Source organism: Callithrix jacchus, chromosome 2 (genome assembly GCF_049354715.1).
Source record: "Callithrix jacchus isolate 240 chromosome 2, calJac240_pri, whole genome shotgun sequence".
Classification (NCBI taxonomy): domain Eukaryota; kingdom Metazoa; phylum Chordata; class Mammalia; order Primates; family Cebidae; genus Callithrix; species Callithrix jacchus.
The window spans coordinates 65,299,973-65,321,641 of record NC_133503.1 but is presented as its reverse complement, the minus strand read 5'-3'; the positions used below and the strand labels follow the sequence as shown (position 1 = coordinate 65,321,641).

The following is a 21,669-nucleotide window of genomic DNA, read 5'->3' as shown; positions in this document are numbered from 1 at the left end:
CAGAGCACGGTGGCTCACACCTGTAATCCCAACACTTTTAGAGGCCAAGGCAAGAGGATCATTTGAGCCCAGGAGTTCAAGACCAGCCTGGGCAAGATGGTGAGACCTGTCTATATTTAAAAAAAAAAAGGACTAGAGCCCTGCCCTTTCTACTCCATTAGCACAGGGGTCCAGGCAAGAGGAGCGCTGTTTAACCCTACCCCTTGGATTTTGCTGTTCCACACATTAAATAGGAAAGACTGGCAAAGGGGAATTGATAGCAAGTGGATTTTATTTATAAAACAAAGCAAATACCATTTGGAATTAGAAAGCATTTCCTATTTTTATTCATAACATTATTAATCAAAATTGTAAAAGTAGATTTACAGAGCCACAGGTAACAAAACAGGAGATGAAACATCCCAGAGGCATTCTGAAAAGTTCCAAAGAAACACATACTAGCCTAAAAATCTACTGTTAAACCATGGTTGCACAACAGGTTATATTTATTCCTGCATTTTCTCAATAAGTTCTTCCTTATATTTGCCTTTCTCTTTTCCAACTTGTCGAGACTTGGCTTTGCGTTCAAGAATTTTTTTCCTATCCTTGTCCAGTTTTAGCCTGGTGATAACCACCTGTTGGGAGTGAGAAAACAGATCTTTATTTCTGCATTCTCACCAGCTATTGAGCAATACAGACATCATAAGTTAAGTAAGACCTCAACCATCCAGCCTTTACGGAACTGAAACTCTGGAGGGAAAACAGACCCTGTAACACAATATCAAACAGGAACACAAAGGATAAATAGCATGTTCCACTAGGCAGGCATGAGGGCCACAGAAAGATATATTCTCTCTCATCCCACTGAATACTATATAGTGGGGAAGTGATGCCTGGAACACTTGGAAGCCTCTTGCAGTTTAAAGGCACAGCCATCATCAAGAAAGGCAAAACAGAAAAGAGAAGAAAAATCTGGATCCTTGATGACATCACAAAGCTACTGACTCAATCAAGCCCACCTGGCCTACCTCAGCCACCTGTGCAGGGAGTACCAAAACACCAATAATTTTAACAGTATCGACGTACTCCATGACTGTTATTGCCACTCAGTCCTTGACCATACCTTGCTCGGATGAATGCCCACATGGACTGTGGTGCCATTGGCCTTCTCACGCTGCACCCGCTCGATGTAGATGACATATTTCTTTCTGTACACCTGGACTACCTTGCCAATTTGCTGCCCTTTGTAGTGTCCTCGAACTACCTAAGAGAAAATACAAAAGAGAATCCCCCTCCATTTGTAATGCATGATCATAATGAGGAAGCTAACCATCAGGAACACATGGGCTAAACACACAATTTTGTACAAAAACAGCTTAATCCTGGGAGTCAAAAGTTAGCTATTTTTCTGGTATAAATCTGTGCTGTGTTATGTTGGCTGGAAATATTTTACCTGAATCCCACAAAAATGTGTGATATGAGCTTTAGAAAAAAAGGAGAATACAAACCTACATATAGAATATACACTGAATTATATATATGTCAAGTATCCCTTATCCGAAATGCTTGAGACCAGAAGTGTTTTGGATTTACGGTTTTGTGGGATCTTGGATCTGAAATCCAAAAAGCTCCCAAGAATACTTCCTCTGACCATCACATTGAGACTCAAAGTTTCAGATTTTGGAGCATTCTGAATTTGAGATACTCAAACTGTATGTGTGTGCATGTGTGAATATATATTTATATGTAATATATATGTATATATGTGTATATGTGTCACATATATAAACACACATTTTGTGTATATATAGTATGATGCAGTATGATGAAAATATATATAAATATCGATAACAGCTGCCATTAGGTAGGAAGTAGGATTACAGATGTCTATTTTTTAGATTTATATTATTCTAAATTTCAAGATTTCTAAATTTAATACGAATGTTTTATAGTCAGGAAAAAAATTAAAAATCTCACAAACTGTTTTATTGTACTAAAAATTACTCTATTAAAAAAACCAAATAGATTAAGGTTTCCTTGAAAGCAATAGCTTTTTTTATTTTATTTTGTTTTATTTATTTTTGTATTTTATTTTATTGTATTTTATTTTATTTTTGATATGGAGTCTCGCTCTGGCCCCCAAGCTGGAGTGCAGTGGCATGATCTCGGATCACTGTAATCTCCACCTCCCAGGCTCAGACTATTCCCCTGCCTTAGCCTCCCACATAGCTGGGATTTAGGCGCACGTCAGCACGCCCGGCTAAATTTTGTATTTTTAATAGAGACAGGGTTTTGCCATTATGGCCAGGCTGGTCTCTAACTCTTGACCTCAAGCAATCTGCCCACCTTGGCCTCCCAAAGTGTTGGGATTATAGGCATGAGCCACCACACCTGGCTGCAAGAGCTTATTAAACACCAGGTACAAAGTGACTGTAATTAATAAGCACAGAGAAGCACCACATATAAAGAACTAGAGAATCCCAATACTCCTAAAATGTCCATGTATAGCTTGTTCAGCTTACTTTCCAAGGTGATTTTTAGGTTGAAAAGAGGACAACCATACCTCGATGAAAAATCTACCACAGACTACATGACCAGAGACACTTGGAACACACCAGGAAAAAGTCTGTGAACTATCATCAAAACTGAAGAAAAATACACATATACACACTTTTTTTAAGAGAAGGGGTTTCACCATGTTGCCCAGGCTGGTCTCAAACTCCTGTGCTCAAGAAATCGGCCCACCTTGGCCTCCCAACGTGCTGGGATTACAGGTGTGAGCCACTGCACCTGGCCAAGAGTGAAAAAAGATATTACTACAATGAGTCCAAAGGGACAGCTGGAATAAAGAGAAGTGGACAACCTTAGGCAGGGCATGGTGGCTCCTGCCTATAATCCTAGCACTTTAGGAAGTTGAGGCAGGTGGACTGCTTGAGCCCAGGAGTTGGAGACTAGCCTAGGCAACGTAGCAAAACCCTGTCTCTACCAAAAGAAAAAAGAAAAAAAGGCATGGTGGCTGCCTATGGTCCCAGCAACTTGGGAGGCTGAGGTGGGAGGATCACTTGAACCCAGGAGGTTGAGGCTGCAGCAACCTGTTTTTGCACCACTGCATTCCAGTCTGGGCAACAGAGTGAGACCCTGTCTCAAAATAAAATAAAATAAAAATAAAAAAATTAATTAATTTAAAAAAATTTAGAAAGAGAAGTGGGTGGATGGGTGTGGTGGCTCACGCCTATAATCCCAGCACTTTGGGAGGTCAAGGTGGATGGATCACGAAGTCAGGAATTCAAGACCAGACTGGCCAACATGGTGAAACCCCATCTCTACTAAAAATGAAAAAATTAGCTGGGCATGGTGGCTTGTGCCTATAATCCCAGCTACTTGGGAGGCTGAGATAGGAGAATTGCTTGAATCGGGACCAGGGAGATGGAGGTTGCAGTGAGCTGAGATTGAGCCACTGCACTCCAGCCTGGACTACAGAGTGAGACTTCATCTCAAAAAAAAAAGAGAGAGAGAGAGAGAGAGAGAGAGAGAGAGAGAAAGTGGGCAACCTTTGGACCTAGTGAAGAAGGAGACAGGTGCCAGGATAAGACTAAATTGACTGGTTGACCGGACTGGAGAGGTGAGGATCAAGAGGGAAGGATGATACTCAGAATCTGGCTTGGACAACCAGATGGATGAAAAGGCCTTTGCCAGAAGCAGGGAACATCCGGGAAGCCCCGTATTTTATGAGAAAATAGTTTAGTTTGGAACATTCTAAATTTGAGGCATCTGGGGACATTTTAGCAGAGAATTCAGACACAGCTGGAATGTCAACTGGGCCAGCAATAGAGACGTGGGAGTCATCCACAGAGACGCAATTAGAAGCTTCATTGCCCGGCGCGGTGGCTCAAGCCTGTAATCCCAGCACTTTGAGAGGTCGAGGCGGGTGGATCACGAGGTCAACAGATCGAGACCATCCTGGTCAACATGGTGAAACCCCGTCTCTACTAAAAATGCAATAAATTAGCTGGGCACAGTGGCGTGTGCCTGTAATCCCAGCTACTCAGGAAGCCGAGACAGGAGAATTGCCTGAACCCAGGAGGTGGAGGTTGCAGTGAGCCGAGATTGCGCCATTGCACTTCAGCCTGGGTAACAAGAGCGAAACTCCGTCTCAAAAAAAAAAAAAAAAAAAAAAAGAGAAGTTTCATTGCTCAAGGAGCTGATGGTATGAGAAAAGGGCAGAATGTACACATGAGAAAAGCCACCATTTTGGAAGAGCTTATAAGAGATTAGAGTGACCAGAGAGAATAGGAAACCATGTAAGTGTGGTGTTAAAGCAGCCAAGAGAAGAATGTCAAATTCTGTGGAACCATCAAGTACAGAGAGGATAAGATATTTAACAGATATGACAACAAGATCGTAACCAGTGGCTGTGGCTGGAATGCTTCAGTGAGTGGTGGGATGGAAGCCACTTACACAGTAAGGTGATGAGTGTACCAGGTGAGAAGGTGAAGGTGAGAAAAGACAGTCCAAAGGAGCTTGGCTCTAAAGATGATAAGGGGATAGATGTTTGAGAGGGATGGAATGCTAAGGGAACTTTATTTTTATTTTTTATTTTTAAAGAAGGGAAAACATGATTGTGTTTAAATCCTAACGGGAAGGAATAAGTATGGAGGAAGAGGTAAAAGAAACTACAGAGAAAGAAGATAAGGGACCAAAAAAACTCCAAGAGAAGAATAATGGTGGACAGCAGCACCCAGTGGCAGATGGATTAGACTTAGGTATAAATAGGGATATTTCTTCTTTTGTTTTTCTGAGACAGAGTCGTGCTGTGTCACCCACGCTGCAGTGCAGTGGCATGATCCTGTCTCACTGTAACCTCCACCTTCTGGGTTCAAGTGATTCGAGTTGCCTCAGCCTCCCTTGTTGCTGGGATTACAGGCATGTGCCATCATGCCCAGCTACTTTTTATTTTAGCAGAATCGAAATTTCACCATGTTGGCCAGGCTGGTCTTGGACTGCTGACCTCAAGCGATCCACCCATCTTGGCTTCCCAAAGTGATGAGATTACAGGTGTGAGCCACTGAACCAGGCCTGGGATATTTCTTTTATTCTAACAGGAGGGAAAGAAGAGGGGTGGAACTACAGGTATATTTGTAGGTGTGGAGCCAGGTTTTCAGAAAGTTCCTGGCTGATAACCTCAATTTTATCTGTAAATAGGAGGAACCACCACCTTCTCAGAGAAAGAGGAAGGTGAGATTCAGAAGATCCTGTGAGAGGAGGCAATTTTAACAAACCCAATCAGGGACATTTTATTCTTCTGGTGGAGAAGAGTTCAGCCAGTATAGCCTTTGGGTGAAATATGCCATACCTCTTGGGCATTCAAAAAATGGCAGCAGGCCAGACACAGTGGCTCATGCCTACACCCCTAGGACTCTGGGAGGCTGAAGCAGAAGGACTGCTTGAAGCCAGGAGTTTTGAGACCAGCCTGGGCAGCAAAGCAAAGCTATCTTAAAATAAATAAATACATAAATAAAATGTCTCTATTTCAAAATAAACATATACAGCCGGGTGCAGTGGCTTTATGTCTGTAATCCCAGCACTTTGGGAGGCTGAGGTGGGCAGATTATGAGGTCAGGAGTTTGACACAAACCTGGCCAACACAGTGAAACCCTGTCTCTATTAAAAACACAAAAATTAGCCAGGAATGGTGGCATGCGCCTGTAGTCCCAGCTATTTAGGAGGCTTGAACCTGGGAGGCGGAGGTTACAGTAAGCCAAGACCACGCCATTGCACTCCAGCCTGGGTGACAGAGTAAGACTCCATCACAAAACTACAAAATAATAATAATAATAAATATATATACATATTCTTAATAGCAGCTCCTTTTCCCTCCTTGCCCTCCTTCTCTATCTCACCTTATACATCTTATCAAAAAATTTTTTCATTCATTCAACGAATACTGACTGACTCTTCTCCTCCCCAAGTGTCAGGTTCAGCACTGAGGTCAGGCAAAAAACAAGATGAACTCTCTGGTTTAATGGAGCTTAGCCTGATGGCTAGTAAGCAGTTTATAAGTACATATACAAATACATGACCACTAACTGGAATAAATCACACAGGAATTTACTGGGATGATTGAAAAAGGTCTTTTTAGACTGGGTATGGTGGCTCATGCCTGTAATCCCAGCACTCTGGGAGGCCAAGGCAGGCAGATCACCTGAGATCAGGAAAGTCTGAGACCAGCCTGACCAACATGGAGAAAGCCATCTCTACTAAAAATACAAAATTAGCTGGGCATGGTGGCGCATGCCTGTAATCTCAGCTACTTGTAAGGCTGAGGCAGAAGAATTGCTTGAACCCTGGAGGTGGAGGCTGCAGTGAGCTGAGATTGCACCATTGTACTCCAGCCTGGGAAACAATAGTGAAACTCTGTCTCAAAAAAAAAAAAAGAAAAACGTCTTTTTAATTGTCTGATCATAATTAGGGTAATGGCTATTTGGTTTTACATCTACCAAAACTAACCTGTACATATTACTGTGTGTAAATTATTCCTCAGTGAAAAACAAAATGGTTTCAAATTGTGCTTACTGCAATGGAGAAAAAATAAAGAATGCTATGCTATAATATTGGTTAAAGGATCTGGGAAGGCTTCTCTGAGGAAATTACTTTTTTTTTTTTTTTGAAACAGTCTCACTCTGTCACGAGGTCACACAGTGGAGCGACCTTGGCTCACTGCAACCTCCACCTCCTGGGTTTAAGCGATTCTCCTGCCTTGGCCTTCTGAGTAACTGGGACTACAAGCACATGCCACCACACCCAGCTAATTTTTTTTTGTATTTTAGTAGAGACGGGATTTCCCCATGTTGGCCAGGATGGTTTTGATCTCTTGACCTCGTGATCTGTCTGCCTCGGCCTCCCAAAGTGTTGGGATTACAGGTATGAGCCACCGCGTCCGGCCAGAAGAACTGACATTTAAGGTAAGACCTGAAAAATGAGGAGTTAGCCAGGTAAAGGGGAGAAGGAAGAGCTCCAGGCAGAGGGAACATTCCAGCTGGAGAAAGATCAAGGTATATTGAAAGACGCCAGAAGCCCAGCGGGTTGAAGTGTAGAGCATATGGGGGTTAAGAGGAGATGAGGTTGGAGAATTAGACCAGGAATGGACCATACGGGGCCTTGCAGTCAATGATTTTAGATTTTTTTTTTTTTTTTTTTGAGACTGAGTCTTACTCTGTTGCCCAAGCTGGAGCACAGTGGCATGATCTCAGTTCACTGCAACCTCTGCCTCCCAGGTTAAAGTGATTCTCCTGCCTCAGCCTCCAGAATAGCTGGGAATACAGGCATGTGCCACCACGCTTGGCTAACTTTTGTATTTCTAGTAGAAACGGGGTTTCACCATGTTGGCCAGGCTGGTCTCTAATTCCTGATCTCAGGTGATCTGGCTTCCCAAACTGCTGAGATTACAAGCATAAGCCACTGTGCCCAGTCATGATTTTAGATTTTATAAACACATCAGGCACAATTGGTAAGCACCTGGCTAACTCCTCATTTTCCAGGTCTTCTCTTAATTTATTAGTTCCTTAGAGAAGCCTTCCCAGATCCTTTAATCAATATCATACCATCCTTTATATTTTCTTCATAGCAACAAGCACAATTTGCAATCATTTTATTTTTAACTGAGGCATAATTTACATACAGTAAAATGCACAGGTCAGTTTTAGCAGATATAAAACTGCCAACGTTTTTTTTTTAGACAGAGTCTCACTTTGTCACCCAGGCTGGAGTGCAATGGCACAATCTCGGCTCACTGCAACCTCTCCCTCCCAGGTTCAAGTGATTCTCATGCCTCAGCCTCCGGAGTAGCTGGGATTACAGGTGAGCACCACCACGCCCGGCTAATTTTTTGTATTTTTAGTAGAGGTGGAGTTTCACTATGTTGCCCAGTCTTGAACTCCTGAGCTGAGGTGATCCACACATCTCCGCCTCCCAAACTGTTAGGATTACAGGCGTAAGCCATCATGCCTGGCCTGCCGAAGGTTTTAGATAGTAGGACCTGATTTGCAAATACCACTTTGGAAAATGGACAAAGGTAAGAGAGGGAGCTGCTGTCAAGGAGGGAACTGCTTTCAAGGGAGCATTGCAGCTCGCTTGAACTAAACTGGAAATAGGTTCAAGACTTACTTTGGAGGTAGAATCAACAAGCCTTGATGGTAGATTACAAGAGGGGGTTTAAGGAGAGTTGTTAAAGATAACAAAGGTAGGCCGGGCGCGGTGGCTCACGCCGGTAATCCCAGTACTTTGGGAGGCCGAAGCGGGCGGATCGCAAGGTCAAGAGATGGAAACCATCCTGGCCAACATGGTGAAATCCCATCTCTACTAAAAAAAATACAAAAATTAGCTGGACGTGGTGGCACGTGCCTGTGGTCCCAGCTACTAGGAGGCTGAGGCAGGAGAATTGCTTGAGCCCGGGAAGCAGAGGTTGCAGTGAGCCGAGATTGCACCACTGCACTCCAGCCTGGCACCTGGTGACAGAGCAAGACTCTGTCTCAAAACAAACAAAACAAAAAAAGATAACAAAGGTTTAGGGGCATATGCAACTAGGGAGAGAGATAAATGGGACTTACTGAGATGTGGAAGATGGGAGGAGAGTCAGATTCTGCAGGCAGTGAGAAGGCTGGGATCGAGAGGACTCTAGGATAAGAAGCTTTGAAATGTCAATGGGATCTCTAAATAGAGATGTTCAGTAGGTAGTCAGATCTATAGGTCTGTGCTATATAGGTAGTCAGATATATAGGTTGTCCAAAGTGGTCTGGACCATGATATAAAAGAGGGAGTTGTTGGCATAGAGCAGACATTTAAAGCTCTGAGAATAGGTATTACCTATTCTCTACCTATGTAGAGAACACAGAGCAAAAAGAGATGCTTGATGTGTCCACTGGATTCAGTCATAAAAAGGTTATTGGTGGTTTATGCCAAAATAGATTCTATAATGTGGTGGGAACAAGAATTAAACTGAAGAGTATCCAAGAGTGAATGGGAGATGAGGAAGTATAGACAGCTCTCTTGAGAAGATTGGTTATGAATAGAGAATAGAGAGTAGTAGCTGGAAGGAAATATGGGGCTAAGTAAGTGAATCCAAAATTTCCAGTTCTCTTTGAAAATCCAAGAATCTAACAATGAGCCTGCTTTTCCCTCGGGCATCAATGAGCTGAAGGTGGATGATTATATCTTTTAGGTGAGGCTTGAGCTTTTCAGTTTGCCATTTTCTTTTCAGCTCACTTCCCTAAATGATCACTTCCCTACCTATCCCCTATAAGTATTTGCAATTCCCCCATTCTAGAACATGTCTGATGGGAAAGATTCAGTAGAGAGGAGGTTGAAACTGCTGATAATATTTCTGAACTATTCTTTCCACTCTTCCTGTCACAATCCCAACTTAACTCCACATTTGTTCCTCCTTAACATAGCCCCAAATCTTCAAAGAGAGTCCCAGTGTCTCAGATAATACACCAAGCTTCATCATCTTGTCATTTCATTCTCTGAAACAATAGTTCTTAATTGAGTGAGGGAAGAGTTGATTTTGACCCTCAGGGGGCATTTGGCAATATCTGGAAATATTTTTGCTCCTCAAAACTGTGAAGGGAGGGAGTGCTACTGGCATCTAGTGGGGAGAGGCCAGGGATGCTGCTAACTATTCTACAATGCACAGGACAGCCCACTGACAACAATTATCCAGTCCAAAATATCTATAGTGCTGAGGCTAGGAAACCCTGCTCTAAAATGGGATCTCCACGAGAACCAGGGCCTTGTCAATCTTGTTCTAGAATAGTGTCTGGTAAGTGCTCCACAAATATACCTTAGGAATGAAGCTAGCCCCTGCTTATTTCACTTACATCCAACTCCCTTCCCCCACTCATGCATTTTATGCTCCAGTCACAGAGAACAGAGGGCCTGCAGGTTCTCACATGGGCCACTGTTTCAGAAATTATGAGTGACTTGCTGCTTCTTTACCATTTTCCCTGCCAAATACAATACGATCACATGGCCAGCTCCCACAAATCCCCATCCATCAATCGCACTAAACCCAAATATACTAAAACACTACTCTCAATGCAGCACTTTCCCCTACAAAGTCTGGTTCAACAAGCCACCCTGGGCAACAACACTTGGCAAACTAGCAGCCAGAAGGCTAAATCAAAAGCAAGTTTTTGGCGGGGCACAGTGGCTTACACCTGTTAATCTCAGTGCTTTGGGAAGCTGAGGTGGGAGGAACACTCAGGAGGAGTGTCAGGAGCTTGAGACCAGCCTGGGCAACACAGCAAGAACCTATCTCTACAAAACAAAAAAAAGCAGGTTTTTGCTTGGTTGACATACTCTTTTATTAAATTTTACTATTACTATTAAATAATTAAATGCTCTGAAGCCACCACTCTCTGGTGGCTCTGACCCCTACCTCTGGCCTAACATATCCAAAGGGTCACACTATTTGTCAGAGTCCTGAGGCATGTGAGTCTGTGACTGCTCCACTGCCATGAACACATGACATTCTCAGGCAAAGGTGTCTGAGCGCCACTAGCGCCGGAGGGAGACGTACCTGTACCTCGTCATCCTTGCGGATGGGCATGGAGCGGACATTGTACTTCTGCCGCAGCTCCTTGGAGAGCGGGGATGACATGATCTTCCTGCGCACGTGCGAGGGGGCATTGAAGTGACGTTTGCGGTTTTTGCTGCGGTCCGAGGTCACGAAAGGATTGAACTTCATGGTGACCCTCTATAAAGAGCAGAGAGAGACGGAATGAAGGTGCGCTCCGTGGGTTACAGAGGCCTGTTCTCGACCCAAGATCCTTCTCCCCATCCCCGCACAAAGGCTCTACGGGGGAGGTGGCCTCTAAAAAGGCAACTGAAGGAGGAGAGAGGGACGTGTGAGTGGTCTATCACATAAAGTGAGACGTGTGTGGAGGTCACATACTGACAAAGGGGTCGTGGGGAGAGGCTGGTACTGGGACCTAGAGGTTGAGGAAGGAATGTTAGGATTAGGCAGCAATGAATGGTCGGGAGTTCACGCAGAGAGCTTTGGGGTGGCATGTGTCCCCGCGACACATACGGGAAGGTCTCGCAGGGCTGTGGGCTTCAGAGTCCGAAAAATCTTCAGCCTCCAGTCAGCCGGCTATCAGTGGCCTCAGGACGCTAGCACACGGGACCGGAAATGAAGCTTCCGTGCCGCGCAAGCGCAGAAAGATATTGATGCCCCATTTCCGTCGGAGTGAAGCAGCATGGCGCCCTCTGCGGCTTGGGGTGGGGTCGCAGCGTCTCATTCCTAGGGATCCCGGGAGCGCGACGCGTACTGGGAACTCGCAAGAGTCCGCGCCAGTGAGGACAAGGGTCTACTTGTGTAGGGCCTGCAGTAGAGGGTTACTGGTATTCTTTTAATGGGCACACCTGTCAGTAGTCTCTCACCTACTGCACACTCTTTGCCTGCGTTTCCCTCCGCAGAGGAAGCTACAGAGGTCGTCTAGGCGTATATATTGTCTGGTGTTTTGTTTATTTTTTATTTTATTTGTTGAGATAGGGTTTCACTCTGTCGCTCAGGCTGGAGTGCAGTGGTGCAAACACGATTCACTACAGCCTCAACCTCCCAGCCTCAAGCAATCCTGCCTCAGCCTCCTGAGTAGCTGGAACTACAGATGTGCGTCACCACACCTGGCTAATTTTTTTATTTTTTTATTTTGCAGAGATACAGTTTCACTGTGTTGCCCCCGCTGGTCTCAGACTCTTGGGCTCAAGCAGTCCTCCTGCCTCGGCCTCCCAAAGTGATGGGATTACAGGCTTTGGTCACCATGCACCGCCTGTCCCGTGTTTTAAACATTATGAGGTTCCAAATGCCATCTGTAGAGCAGCTTCTTCAGAATCACAGAGAAGCCTGTTCAAAATACAGGTTTTCAGGCTCCACCACAGTCCCGCAAAACCAGACAGTGGTAGGACAGGGACACATCTGAATTTAAAGCAGCATTCTTCCCCTACCCTCCAAGATTTTGAGGTGCACTAATGCTTGAGGATTGCTGTGACTCAAAAACCTGGCTCTGCAAAACTTTCCCCTAGTTGTTTAGCCCTGTTCAGAAGAGTGGGGTTTTAGAATCAGACTGGACCCAAGTACCTCTTCATTTGGCTGGTCCTAGGGTGACTGCCCACCACCCCTCCCCGCCGTTTCAGTCTTGGTTTTCTCTTTTTTTGTTTTTTGAGACTGAGTTTCATTCTTGTGCAGGCTGGAGTGCAATGGCATGATCTCAGCTCACTGCAACCTTCCCCTACCGGGTTCAAGCGATTCTCCTGCCTCAGCCTCTGGAGTAGCTGGGATTTTCAGGCACCCCCTCACCATGCCCAGCTAATTGTTTGTATTTTTAGTAGAGACAGGGTTTCACCATCTTGGCGAGGCTCGCCTTGAACTCCTGACCTCAAGTGATCTGCCAGCCTGGGCCTCCCAAAGTGCTTGGATTACAGGCGTGAGCCACTGTGCCTGGCCAGTCTTGGTTTTCTTGTCTGTAAAGTGGGGATGATCTTAGTAGGTACTTCATATGTTTGCTATGAGGATTAAATAAATTAATCCCTTTAGAGTGTTTAGAAGTGACTGGCACGTAGTACTATTTCTTCTTTTTTTCTCTTTTGTTTTTGAGACAGCGTCTAGCTCTGTCTCTCAGGGTAGCGTGCAGTGCTGTGATCTCTCACTGAAACCTCTGCCTCCCAGTCTGAAGCCATCCTCCCACCTTAGCCTCCCGAGTAGCTGGGACCACAGGCAGTTGCTACTGTGCCCGACTAATTTTTGTATTTTTTTGTAGAGCCGGGGGTCTCACTTTGTTGTCCAGGCTGGTCGTGAACTCCTGAGCTTAAGCCATCCGCCTGCCTTGGCCTACCAAAGTGTTGGGATTACAAGCATGAGCCATAGCGCCTGGCCAGTGCTATTTCTAATAAAAGGAGAAGCCTATGTGTGGGGCTTGCTCCAGGACAGACCTAAGACTGGACTTCACATTAACCAGAGTCCTTACATTCAGACTTCTATCATCACTTCTCGATGATGCACACTGTAAGCTTTCCGTGTGCAATGCGCCAAAGCTGGGGCCCCGGGTGTCCTACCTCTACCTTTTTTTTTTTTTTTTTTTTAGCATCAGGGTCTCGTGTCACTCATACTGAAGTGAAGTGGTGCAATCATAGCTCACTGCCGCCTTGAATTCCTGGGCTCAAGCAATCCTCGCTCCTTAGCTTCCTGAGTACTGGGACTACAGGCCCGCACCACTGTGCTCGGCTGTTCATCTACTTAACTCCTGGCCTCAAGAGATCCTCCCCACCTCGGCCTCCCAAAGTGTTGGGATTACAGGGGTGAGTCGCCGCTCGCTCCTACCTCTACTTTTTTCTATATCTGGGACTAGACGGCTGCGGCAAGCCTGCGGGTTTGAGACCGTCGCCCCGCCCCTCTCCTCTAGACCCCGCCCCTCTCATACAGACCCCGCCCACTCCGGCCGCCCCGCTCCCACCTGTAGCCCTCGTGGCCCTTTCTGCCCGCGCCCCGCCGAGTCGCTCCCGAGCTCCGCTTATCGTCTGCCGACCCCCGGAGGAATGCCTAGAGGGGCAGGCGCCACCCAACCACTGGCTAGGCCCATACCGCCCGCCCACCCGGGTATAAAAGGTCTCCGGTCGCGGCTGCGCTGTGAGGGAGACGTTAACCACGCCCCCTCCATGGTCACGGTGGCGGCGGGGGAGAGAGGGCTCTGAGCCTTGGCTTTCTTCAGGTTAAGAACCCAAGGGGTTTATTCTATGCAAGGTATTCTTTGTTCACTAATTTTAGCCCTCCCTGTCGTTGATTCATTCCATACCTATTGAACGCCAACTTAGTGACAGATGCCGGGATGCTGAAACTCCGAGAGGAAGATGTCTTGCAAGCCAAACATCCACACTCAGGCGGGTCGCGTGCTCTCTCCTAGTTTATCAGTGTTCCCTGACATGTGGTAGTGAAATTGTTAAACACCCGCGGCCGGGCGAGGTGATTCACACCTGTAATCCCAGCACTTTGGGAGGCCGAGGCGGGCGGATCACGAGGTTAGGAGTTCGAGACCAGCCTGGCCAAAATAGGGAAACCCTGTCTCTACTAAAAATACAAAAAAAAAAAAAGCTGGGCGTGGTGGCGAGCACGTGTAATCCCAGCTACTCGGGTGGCTGAGGTAGGAGAATCGCTGGAATCCGGGAGGGGGAGGTTACAGCGAGCCAAGATCGCGCCATTGCACTCCAGCCTGGCGGACAGTGTGAGACCCTGTCTCAAAAAACAAACAAACAAGAAAGGAAAAAACCACCCGAATTTACTAATACTAGGTTTTATTCCGGGCCCCTAGCAGTCAGTTGGAGACCTCTGGAGAATGGCCACACCTGGGCTGTTTGCAGAAGCCTGGGCAGCAGAGCAAGCAGAGTTAAAGCACGTGAGGCAGTATCAGCTGAAGGGCCATCCAGCTGTGTGTGTGCCCAGGCTCCAAGAATAAGGAGGTTGGGGGGCAGTCCTAGGAAAGGAAGTCATTGCCCATCAGCAACCCAGGAGCAGATGCTGCCGTGAGGGTGCACACACAGAGAGAAGTTCAGAGGTTCTCCTCAGAACAGTCCTTAGGTGTTAGTCAAACCCATACCCCGCCCCAAGGAGTTCATTCATTCCCTCACTCACTGGCTCTCTCTGTTCATTCACTCACTTCTCTATCACATATCCATTTATTGTCATTCACCTACTTATTTACTCATACATTCATTCATTTGCTCATCAATTTATTTGGTACCTACATGGAGCCAGGTGCAAGGTTTGATTTAAGAGATCTAGGGAGGAGTGCACCCAAGAAGCTCAGAGCCTCACTAGTGAAGGAAAGCCATGTGAGGACAGATCTTGAGAACCCAAGATCTTCAGGGAGTATCTATGATCAAGCAGGGTAGGGAAAGCTTTTTGTTTTGTTTTGTTTTTAACACGCTGTGTGGTTCAATGACATTAAAACAGGCACAATGACATCCTAGATGACAAGAGCTGGAGGCACTCTGTAGTGGGACTGGCTGTCTTGTCTTACGCCCAGCCCTGGAAACATGCGCAGGAACTGGTATAGAAGCTCAAGCACCTACACAGAGGAAGTGTCTGGTGAGTATTTTTATTTCGTGGAGGCAGTGGCTACATGGGGATTTGCTTCAGCTCTGGCACCCGAATCGCTTGGGTTTGGATCTCTGCCACTTCCTGGCTCTTTGGCTTTGAAGAAGATATTCAGCATCTTGGTCACTATCTTTATTCCTATCTGAAAAATGGGAAGAATGACAGGACTTACCTCATTGGTTTGGTGTCAGGATTTTTTTTTTTTTTTTTTTGAGACAGAGTCTCGCTCTGTCACCCAGGCTGGTGTGCATGGTGCTATCTAAGCTCATTGCAACCTCTGCCTCCTGAGTTCAAGTGATTCTCCTGCCTCAGCCTCCTGAGGAGCTGGGACTACAGACACATGCCACCATGCCTGGATAATTTTTGTATTTTTAGTAGAGACTGAGTTTCACCATATTGGTTAGGCTGGTCTTGGAACTCCTGACCTCAAGCAATCCACCTGCCTCAGCCTCCCAAAGTGCTGGGAATACAGGTGTGAGTCACCACACCCGGACTGGTGTCAGGATTAAATGAACCCTAGTACAATAGCTAGTACAGAGGAAGAACTTAATAACTGTTAGAATTTATTTATTTATTAGATGAATAATCATGGCTCTTAGTAATGGGCTGAGCATTTACTGTCAGGCATTGTGCTAACAGGTTTACAAGCATTAGCTCATTTCAGTCTGTTAAATAACAGTATGAACTGTCCCTGTTACAGGTGAGAAAACAGGCACCGAGTGAGATGGGAACAAAGGATGGACATTAGATGCTCAATATGGTTATTATTTATCTTGCAGCCAATCAAGATAATAATGTGATCCATATTTATTAACCTAGGAAGATGTCTATTAAGTGAGGGCTAAGCTACACAATAATGTGAACAGTATCATCCAATTTTGCTTATCAAAAGGCATCACTAAAATGTGATCACTAAATGATCATCTCTGATTAGTGGGATTATGGGTGACTTTCGTTTTCCCCTTTTACTTTATCTTATATTTTATGATTTTCCTCCAGTGGGCTTGTGAGCCTGTATGATTGGTGTAATTAAAATTACATTTTGAAGACTAAAAAATTTTAAGAACGCTATCCCTGCTAATGTTTAATTTAGATTTTCTCCGCAGGTTGTTTTAAAAGAAAAATAACACCAGACAAGGCACTTCCTGCTCTGACCACTCTTATTTCCAGTTTTCCCTTTTGGCACAGCAAAGATGACCTTGGGACTGAGATGGAACCATGTTAAACTTCATAAGCCCAGAGTCAGGCAGACCTGGGTTTGAATTCCATCTTTACTAATTGCGTGACTCACTGTGTGGCCATGACAAGTTACCAGGTCTCTCTGTTTCCTCCTTCCTAAAAAGGAGATAACATCCATCTCGAAAAAAGATCAGGCCCGAAGAGCAGTCACTCTTGCCTGGCACGCAGAGAATGCCAAATCCTATCAATGACTGGCCAGAATGAAGCGCATGACCTCATCCCTACATAACTGACAGGAAACAGCTGCTGGGGCAAGAAAAAAGCATCTTCAGTAAGTGTCTTTGTCCACAAACATCCTCACTCATGTTCCTGGACTACTGCATCTATCTGCTGCAGCAGCTAATGAACCTTCTGGAACTAAGTATCCATTTCTTAAGAAGGGATTGAGACCTCCAGTGGCCTGCTGAATTGTTTCTGGCAAGAATTTAAAAATTATTTGTAACATATAGTAATAAAAACTAACCACAAAATGGGCACAGTGGCTCACACCTGTAATCCCAACACTTTGGGAGGCTGAGGTGGGCGGATTGCCTGAGGTCAGGAGTTCAAGACCAGCCTGACCAATATGGTGAAAGCTCGTCTCTCTTAAAAATACAAAAATTAGCCAGGCATGGTGGTGGGCCCCTGTAATCCCAGCTATTCAGGAGGCTGAGACAGGAGAATGGCTTGAACTCGGGAGGTGGAGGTTGCAGTAAACTGAGACTGGGCCACTGCACCGCACTCCAGCCCGGGCAACAGAGTAAGACTCCATCTCAAAAAAAAAAGAAAAAGAAAAAAACCAACCACAGCTACTATTAGTAAGCCCTAGTGCTACACCCTATTTCTTCCCAGGTTTCACTCCCTCTCTAATCCCTGCCCACCCCAGCCAGTGTTGACTGCAATACTTCAGCTTCTCCCCTCATGAAGCATGTCTCCAGCGACACATCTTCTGCAATACCTTCCCAGGGAAGCCATTTCTGCCTGGACCACCACAGCTCCCAACCTATCACACACCTCTGTAGGGTTTTGCTCTATAATCCTGACTTAGAAATCCTCTTACATTGAAACCACTGCAATCCACATCTGATTAGAAAATTGGAAAAGTTCGTTGAAAGGAGAAATAAAAATGGCATCCATCCCTTGAATGTATGTCAACGTAAAACACATTGGACAATGACCCTGGGCTAAGGCTTTACCACTGAGAAACCTGTATCCGTGTTCACCTTCATTTTCTTCACATAAACCAGCCAAAAAGCTTTAGTTGTTTCTCTCTTTCTCTCTCCCTCACCACACTTCCCTCTCCCTCCCGCCCTCCCTCTCTCTTTCTTTTTTGAGACAGGGTCTCAGGCTAGAATGCAGTGGCTAGATCTTGGCTCACTGCAGCCTCTACCCGCCCCCACCCCCACCCCCACCATAGCCTCCCCACATAGCTGGGACTATAGGTGTGTGCCACCATGCCCACTAATTTTTGTATTTTTTCTAGAGACGGGGTTTCATCATGTTGCCCAGGCTAGTCTCAAACTCCTGGGCTCAAGCAATCCTCTCACCCCAGCCTCCCAAAGTGCTGGGATTACAGGCGTGAACCACTACACCAGGCCTCCCAAGTCTTTTACAGTAGTCTTATTCATTTCTATTCAGTGGCATTTTGAAGAGGGGATAACAATTCACCTTGATCAAGTCTCTCTAAAGCATTCAACTTAGTTTTACTAGGTTCATTCTCATAGTTCATTGGTTTAACTAATAGTTCACCAAATCATATTCTAACAGTATAAAAGCACAACTGGCATAAACAGGTTTGAGAACACACGTTACTTGAGTATCAGGATGTAAGAGAGCGAGCACGGGGAGACTGAATGAAGAATTTCTCGAAGACTGAGTCCCTCCCATATTCATCACTGGTGTGTTTGTCCGTGTTAGTGCTGTTCTGATGAAGGTCTTATGGGATTGGACAGCAAGATGGGAAAGATCCATGGAAGTCCATCGCTCATAGCTGATAATGATCTCTGTTTGCTGAGCTTAGGGGTGAAAAAGGAGTGCAAGGTCCTTTGAAATCAAGAATTTATGAATCACCTTTCATTTACGAAGTCCTTAGCTCAAAGCTCTAAAGAAGAATGTTAGCCTTGTTCTCAAGAAGATTATATTCTATTTAGGAATGCTCATAATGGTACAATCAGCATTTTTGAAAACTTACTGTGTACCAGGAATAAACACTCTTCTACACAGACAATCTCATTCTAATATAATTTCTTTGCACATATTATAATTCTGTTTCCAAAACAGCCCTATGTGGTAGTTTTGTTACTATCATGATTTTTCACCCAACATATGTGAAGCACTGAGAAGTTAAGGATCTGGACTGAGGCTGCACAGCTAGAAGGTGGCAGACCCAGGAGCATTCTCTAGGGACTCAATAAAGGAAGGGCTTAATCTAAGGAGGCTTGACTTTTTCCTTTTTTTTTTTTTGAGATGGAGTTTTGCTCTTGTTGCTCAGTCTGGAGTGTAATGGTGCAATCTCAGCTCACTGTAACCTCCACCTCCCAGGTTCAAGCAATTCTCTTTACCTCAGCTTCCCGAGTAGCTGGGATTATAGGCGCCTGCCACCACACCCAGCTAATTTTTGTATTTTTAGTAGAGATGGGGTTTCATCATGTTGGCCAGGCTGGTTTCAAACTCCTGACCTTAGGCCGCCTTGGCCTCCCAAAGTGCTGGATTACAGGTGTGAGCCACTGTGCTTGGCCAAAGGGGGTTTGACTTTCTGATCATCCTCACAGATCTCCTTTTTAACTCTTCTATCTTCTCTCCTCTAGAAGTGAATTCCATTCGGTTGTGATTCCAGTCTCTGGGTTACCCAGCCCCAGTCAGGGTAGAAAGAATCACACAGCAGTATTTCTGAAAATCTTTTAATCTAGTTGAACCCAATGAGTGGGGAAAGAACTAAAACATTTTTTTCCCTTGAGATTCTGATTATAAGAATAACAGGTCAGAGGTGTTTCTTCCATAGGAAACTGATATCCCCTATGTCCTCAGAGGTCTTTTTTTTTTCAAAAAAATGCATAAAAGTAGAATTTCAACTCATGTACATGCCACACATTTCCATCCCCACCCCACCCTACCCCACCCTCTACAGGCACACATATTCACACACCAAAGGGACTCCTTTCTTGTAACTGGGGAACAGAATGTAAAAAAAGAAATCCATCCAAGTGGCCACAGATACCAGAAATAACCAAATGCATTTACACTCACAACATCAGTCAACTCATATGCACAAGGAGAAGCTTCTCCAATTGAAGCTTAGAGCCAAAAATTACAAATGGCAGAGACTTGAGCTATCCATAAGATAATTTTAAAAATCCTTCCACTGGACACTCCCCTTCATTACAAAAGTATGCAAACAATCTTGCTATAAATGGAAAACAGGTGGGTGGCTCTCTCCCTGGGACATGAGGGCATAGCTAAAATTCCCTGGGTGGAATTAATGCCTGGACCATTGCCCCTCCCTTTCAGGACAAAAGGGAAAGGATGAAGAGGGGCAGCAAGGTAGGGACCCACCTCAGGAACAGGTGGGGCACCCTGGAGGTACCCCAGGGGCTGGGAATGTGTTGGCATGTGACCAGCTGATGGGGGAGCACAGTGGCAAGTGGGCAATGACTGGGCTGCAGAGAGACCCAAGTGCTCCGCACCTGTAGGGAGTCCACAGAGAGGACAGGGCTGGCCTGCTTTGCTTCCTCCACCTAAGGCCTTGGGACTGATGGCATCCATCTGAGAGAGGCTGCACAATTATTTTAGGGTTGCAGGAAGGACGCTTCCCAGCTAGACATAAGTGCACAAGCAATGTCTATTTGGATCTCAAAAGATGATTTCCCCTTCACGCAACCCCCACTCCATGCCACTGCAGATCCCAGCAGATCGGTGGGGGGTCTTGGCAGTGGGAACCAGCCTCTTCACCAAGAAATGCTGTTGCCACACAGCACACAGGCTGAGGCACATTGGTGGGGGATTCAGAGGAACAAGGAGAGGAGAGGAAGAGGAATCTGTGACCCGCCTTGTGACTGGCGGGCAGATTCAAGTTTCTACCGCTACTGCTGAGCAACTGGGCATCTGCTTCTTGGAAGAACAAGAAAGGGGTGGGGGTAAAGACTTGAGGCCTGGGCTCTAAGTTGGGCAGGAAGGGATGGGGCAGAAGTCAGGGTTCCATCTATAGTGACAAATTGCAGGGGCTTACTTGTAAGTACCATCCTTCCTGAAAGTTGCTGGGTATATAAAGGAGTACCTTTGGACCTGGTCCCAAAGCCAAGAGCCCAGGTCTGGTGCCTCCGGGGTGGGTTGGCTGCCCAGGGGAGAAACCAAATGATTAGTGTGTCCACACAGTGGGGGCTGTGAGATTGTCAAAGCCTGGCTAAAAGCTCATCAATGTGCATTCTGGAATGTTCCCCTAAGAGAGAAGAGGCTACAGCTCTCTTAGGAGGGAGTCCCCAAGATCCCTGGACTCGCCACCCCTTGCCTGACTCCTGTGCACTGGGGTCTTGGGGCTCCCCAGGGAAAGGGGAACCACAACTTCAGGCAGTGTAATTTGTCTAAAATGAAACACGGGGAAAAGAGGTAGCTGCGAAACCTCGAGCCATCCTCTACTTTCCCCCTACCTCCCGCACACACTTTGGGACACAGCCAGATTTGGGCTGAAGGCCAAAGGAGACAGGGCGCTGGAGGCAAGGCTGGCGGTGCCTGGGGTCCTCGGCCATTAGGCTGGGTGCAGCATCAATGCATCTTGCCCAGCTGGATCTTCTTCCAGGCCTCAGAGGCTGTGAAGATGCATGAGTCCAGAATGCCGGCGACGGTGAAGGTCCCGCCAATGATGGCACAGATCTGTAAGAGGGCGGGGGGGGAGTGTCAGAGGTCAGTGCTGGAGGGTGCACCAGGCCAGACCCCAACAACAGCATGAGATGATGGGCTCTGCAAGGGCAGGCACTGCCCTTTGAAGCCCAAAATGCCCACTACATGGTCACCAAGAGTCGAGAACATACTCAGGGCTCAAAGAAAATCAATTGCTGTATGGTAGATTTAATAATAATAAAATAATTATCACCAACATGAGTTCCTTTAATTCCCATATTCACCCTCTGAATGAGGAAGGGAATTATTAGACCCATTTCACAGGGGAGGAAACTGAGGTTCCTTGGGTAACTTGCCTAGGTTCACCATGTAAGTAGCAGAGATGCAACTTGAACACAGGTACATCTGGACCGTGTGGTCTTAACCTCTACTCTGTGAATTGATCACATATTTACAATACCATCTGCAGATGAAGACAATGGAGTTTCTGAAAG

General features: G+C 45.9%; 2 protein-coding genes and 1 long non-coding RNA gene across 11 annotated transcripts in view; 1 reads left to right on the top strand and 2 right to left on the bottom strand.

Moving 5' to 3' along the window:
* Positions 1-253: 253 nt before the first annotated feature.
* Positions 254-11,142, bottom strand: RPL26L1 (ribosomal protein L26 like 1). Of its 2 annotated transcripts, XM_078364568.1 has the most exons (4): positions 11,066-11,142; positions 10,556-10,732; positions 1,103-1,243; positions 254-614 (listed from the first exon to the last, which is right to left on the bottom strand). In XM_078364568.1, exons 2-4 carry the CDS (start codon positions 10,721-10,723, stop codon positions 486-488), a joined length of 438 nt encoding a protein of 145 aa, XP_078220694.1. In that variant the 5' UTR covers positions 10,724-10,732; positions 11,066-11,142; the 3' UTR covers positions 254-485. The 2 variants fall into 2 exon arrangements, with proteins under 2 accessions (XP_078220694.1, XP_017825162.2); XM_017969673.5 differs by lacking the exon at positions 11,066-11,142 and having other exon boundaries at positions 10,556-10,794.
* LOC118151335 (uncharacterized) lies at positions 10,522-19,210 on the top strand. 3 transcript variants are annotated; one of them, XR_004739499.3, is made up of 4 exons: positions 10,522-10,762; positions 13,119-13,332; positions 14,981-15,115; positions 16,231-19,210. It is a non-coding gene; the product is annotated as an uncharacterized LOC118151335 (long non-coding RNA). The 3 variants fall into 3 exon arrangements; XR_004739501.3 differs by lacking the exon at positions 13,119-13,332; XR_004739500.3 differs by lacking the exons at positions 10,522-10,762; positions 13,119-13,332 and adding an exon at positions 13,663-13,774.
* An 18-nt stretch (positions 19,211-19,228) lies between these two features.
* The window catches only part of ERGIC1 (endoplasmic reticulum-golgi intermediate compartment 1), a 119,094-nt gene continuing 116,653 nt past the window's right edge, over positions 19,229-21,669 (bottom strand). For all 6 annotated transcript variants that reach the window (XM_008990802.4, XM_078364564.1, XM_078364562.1 and 3 more), the window contains one exon: positions 19,229-21,208. In XM_008990802.4, coding sequence (XP_008989050.2) covers positions 21,101-21,208 — 108 coding nt within the window. In that variant the 3' untranslated portion in view covers positions 19,229-21,100. The remainder of the gene's footprint in view (positions 21,209-21,669) is intronic.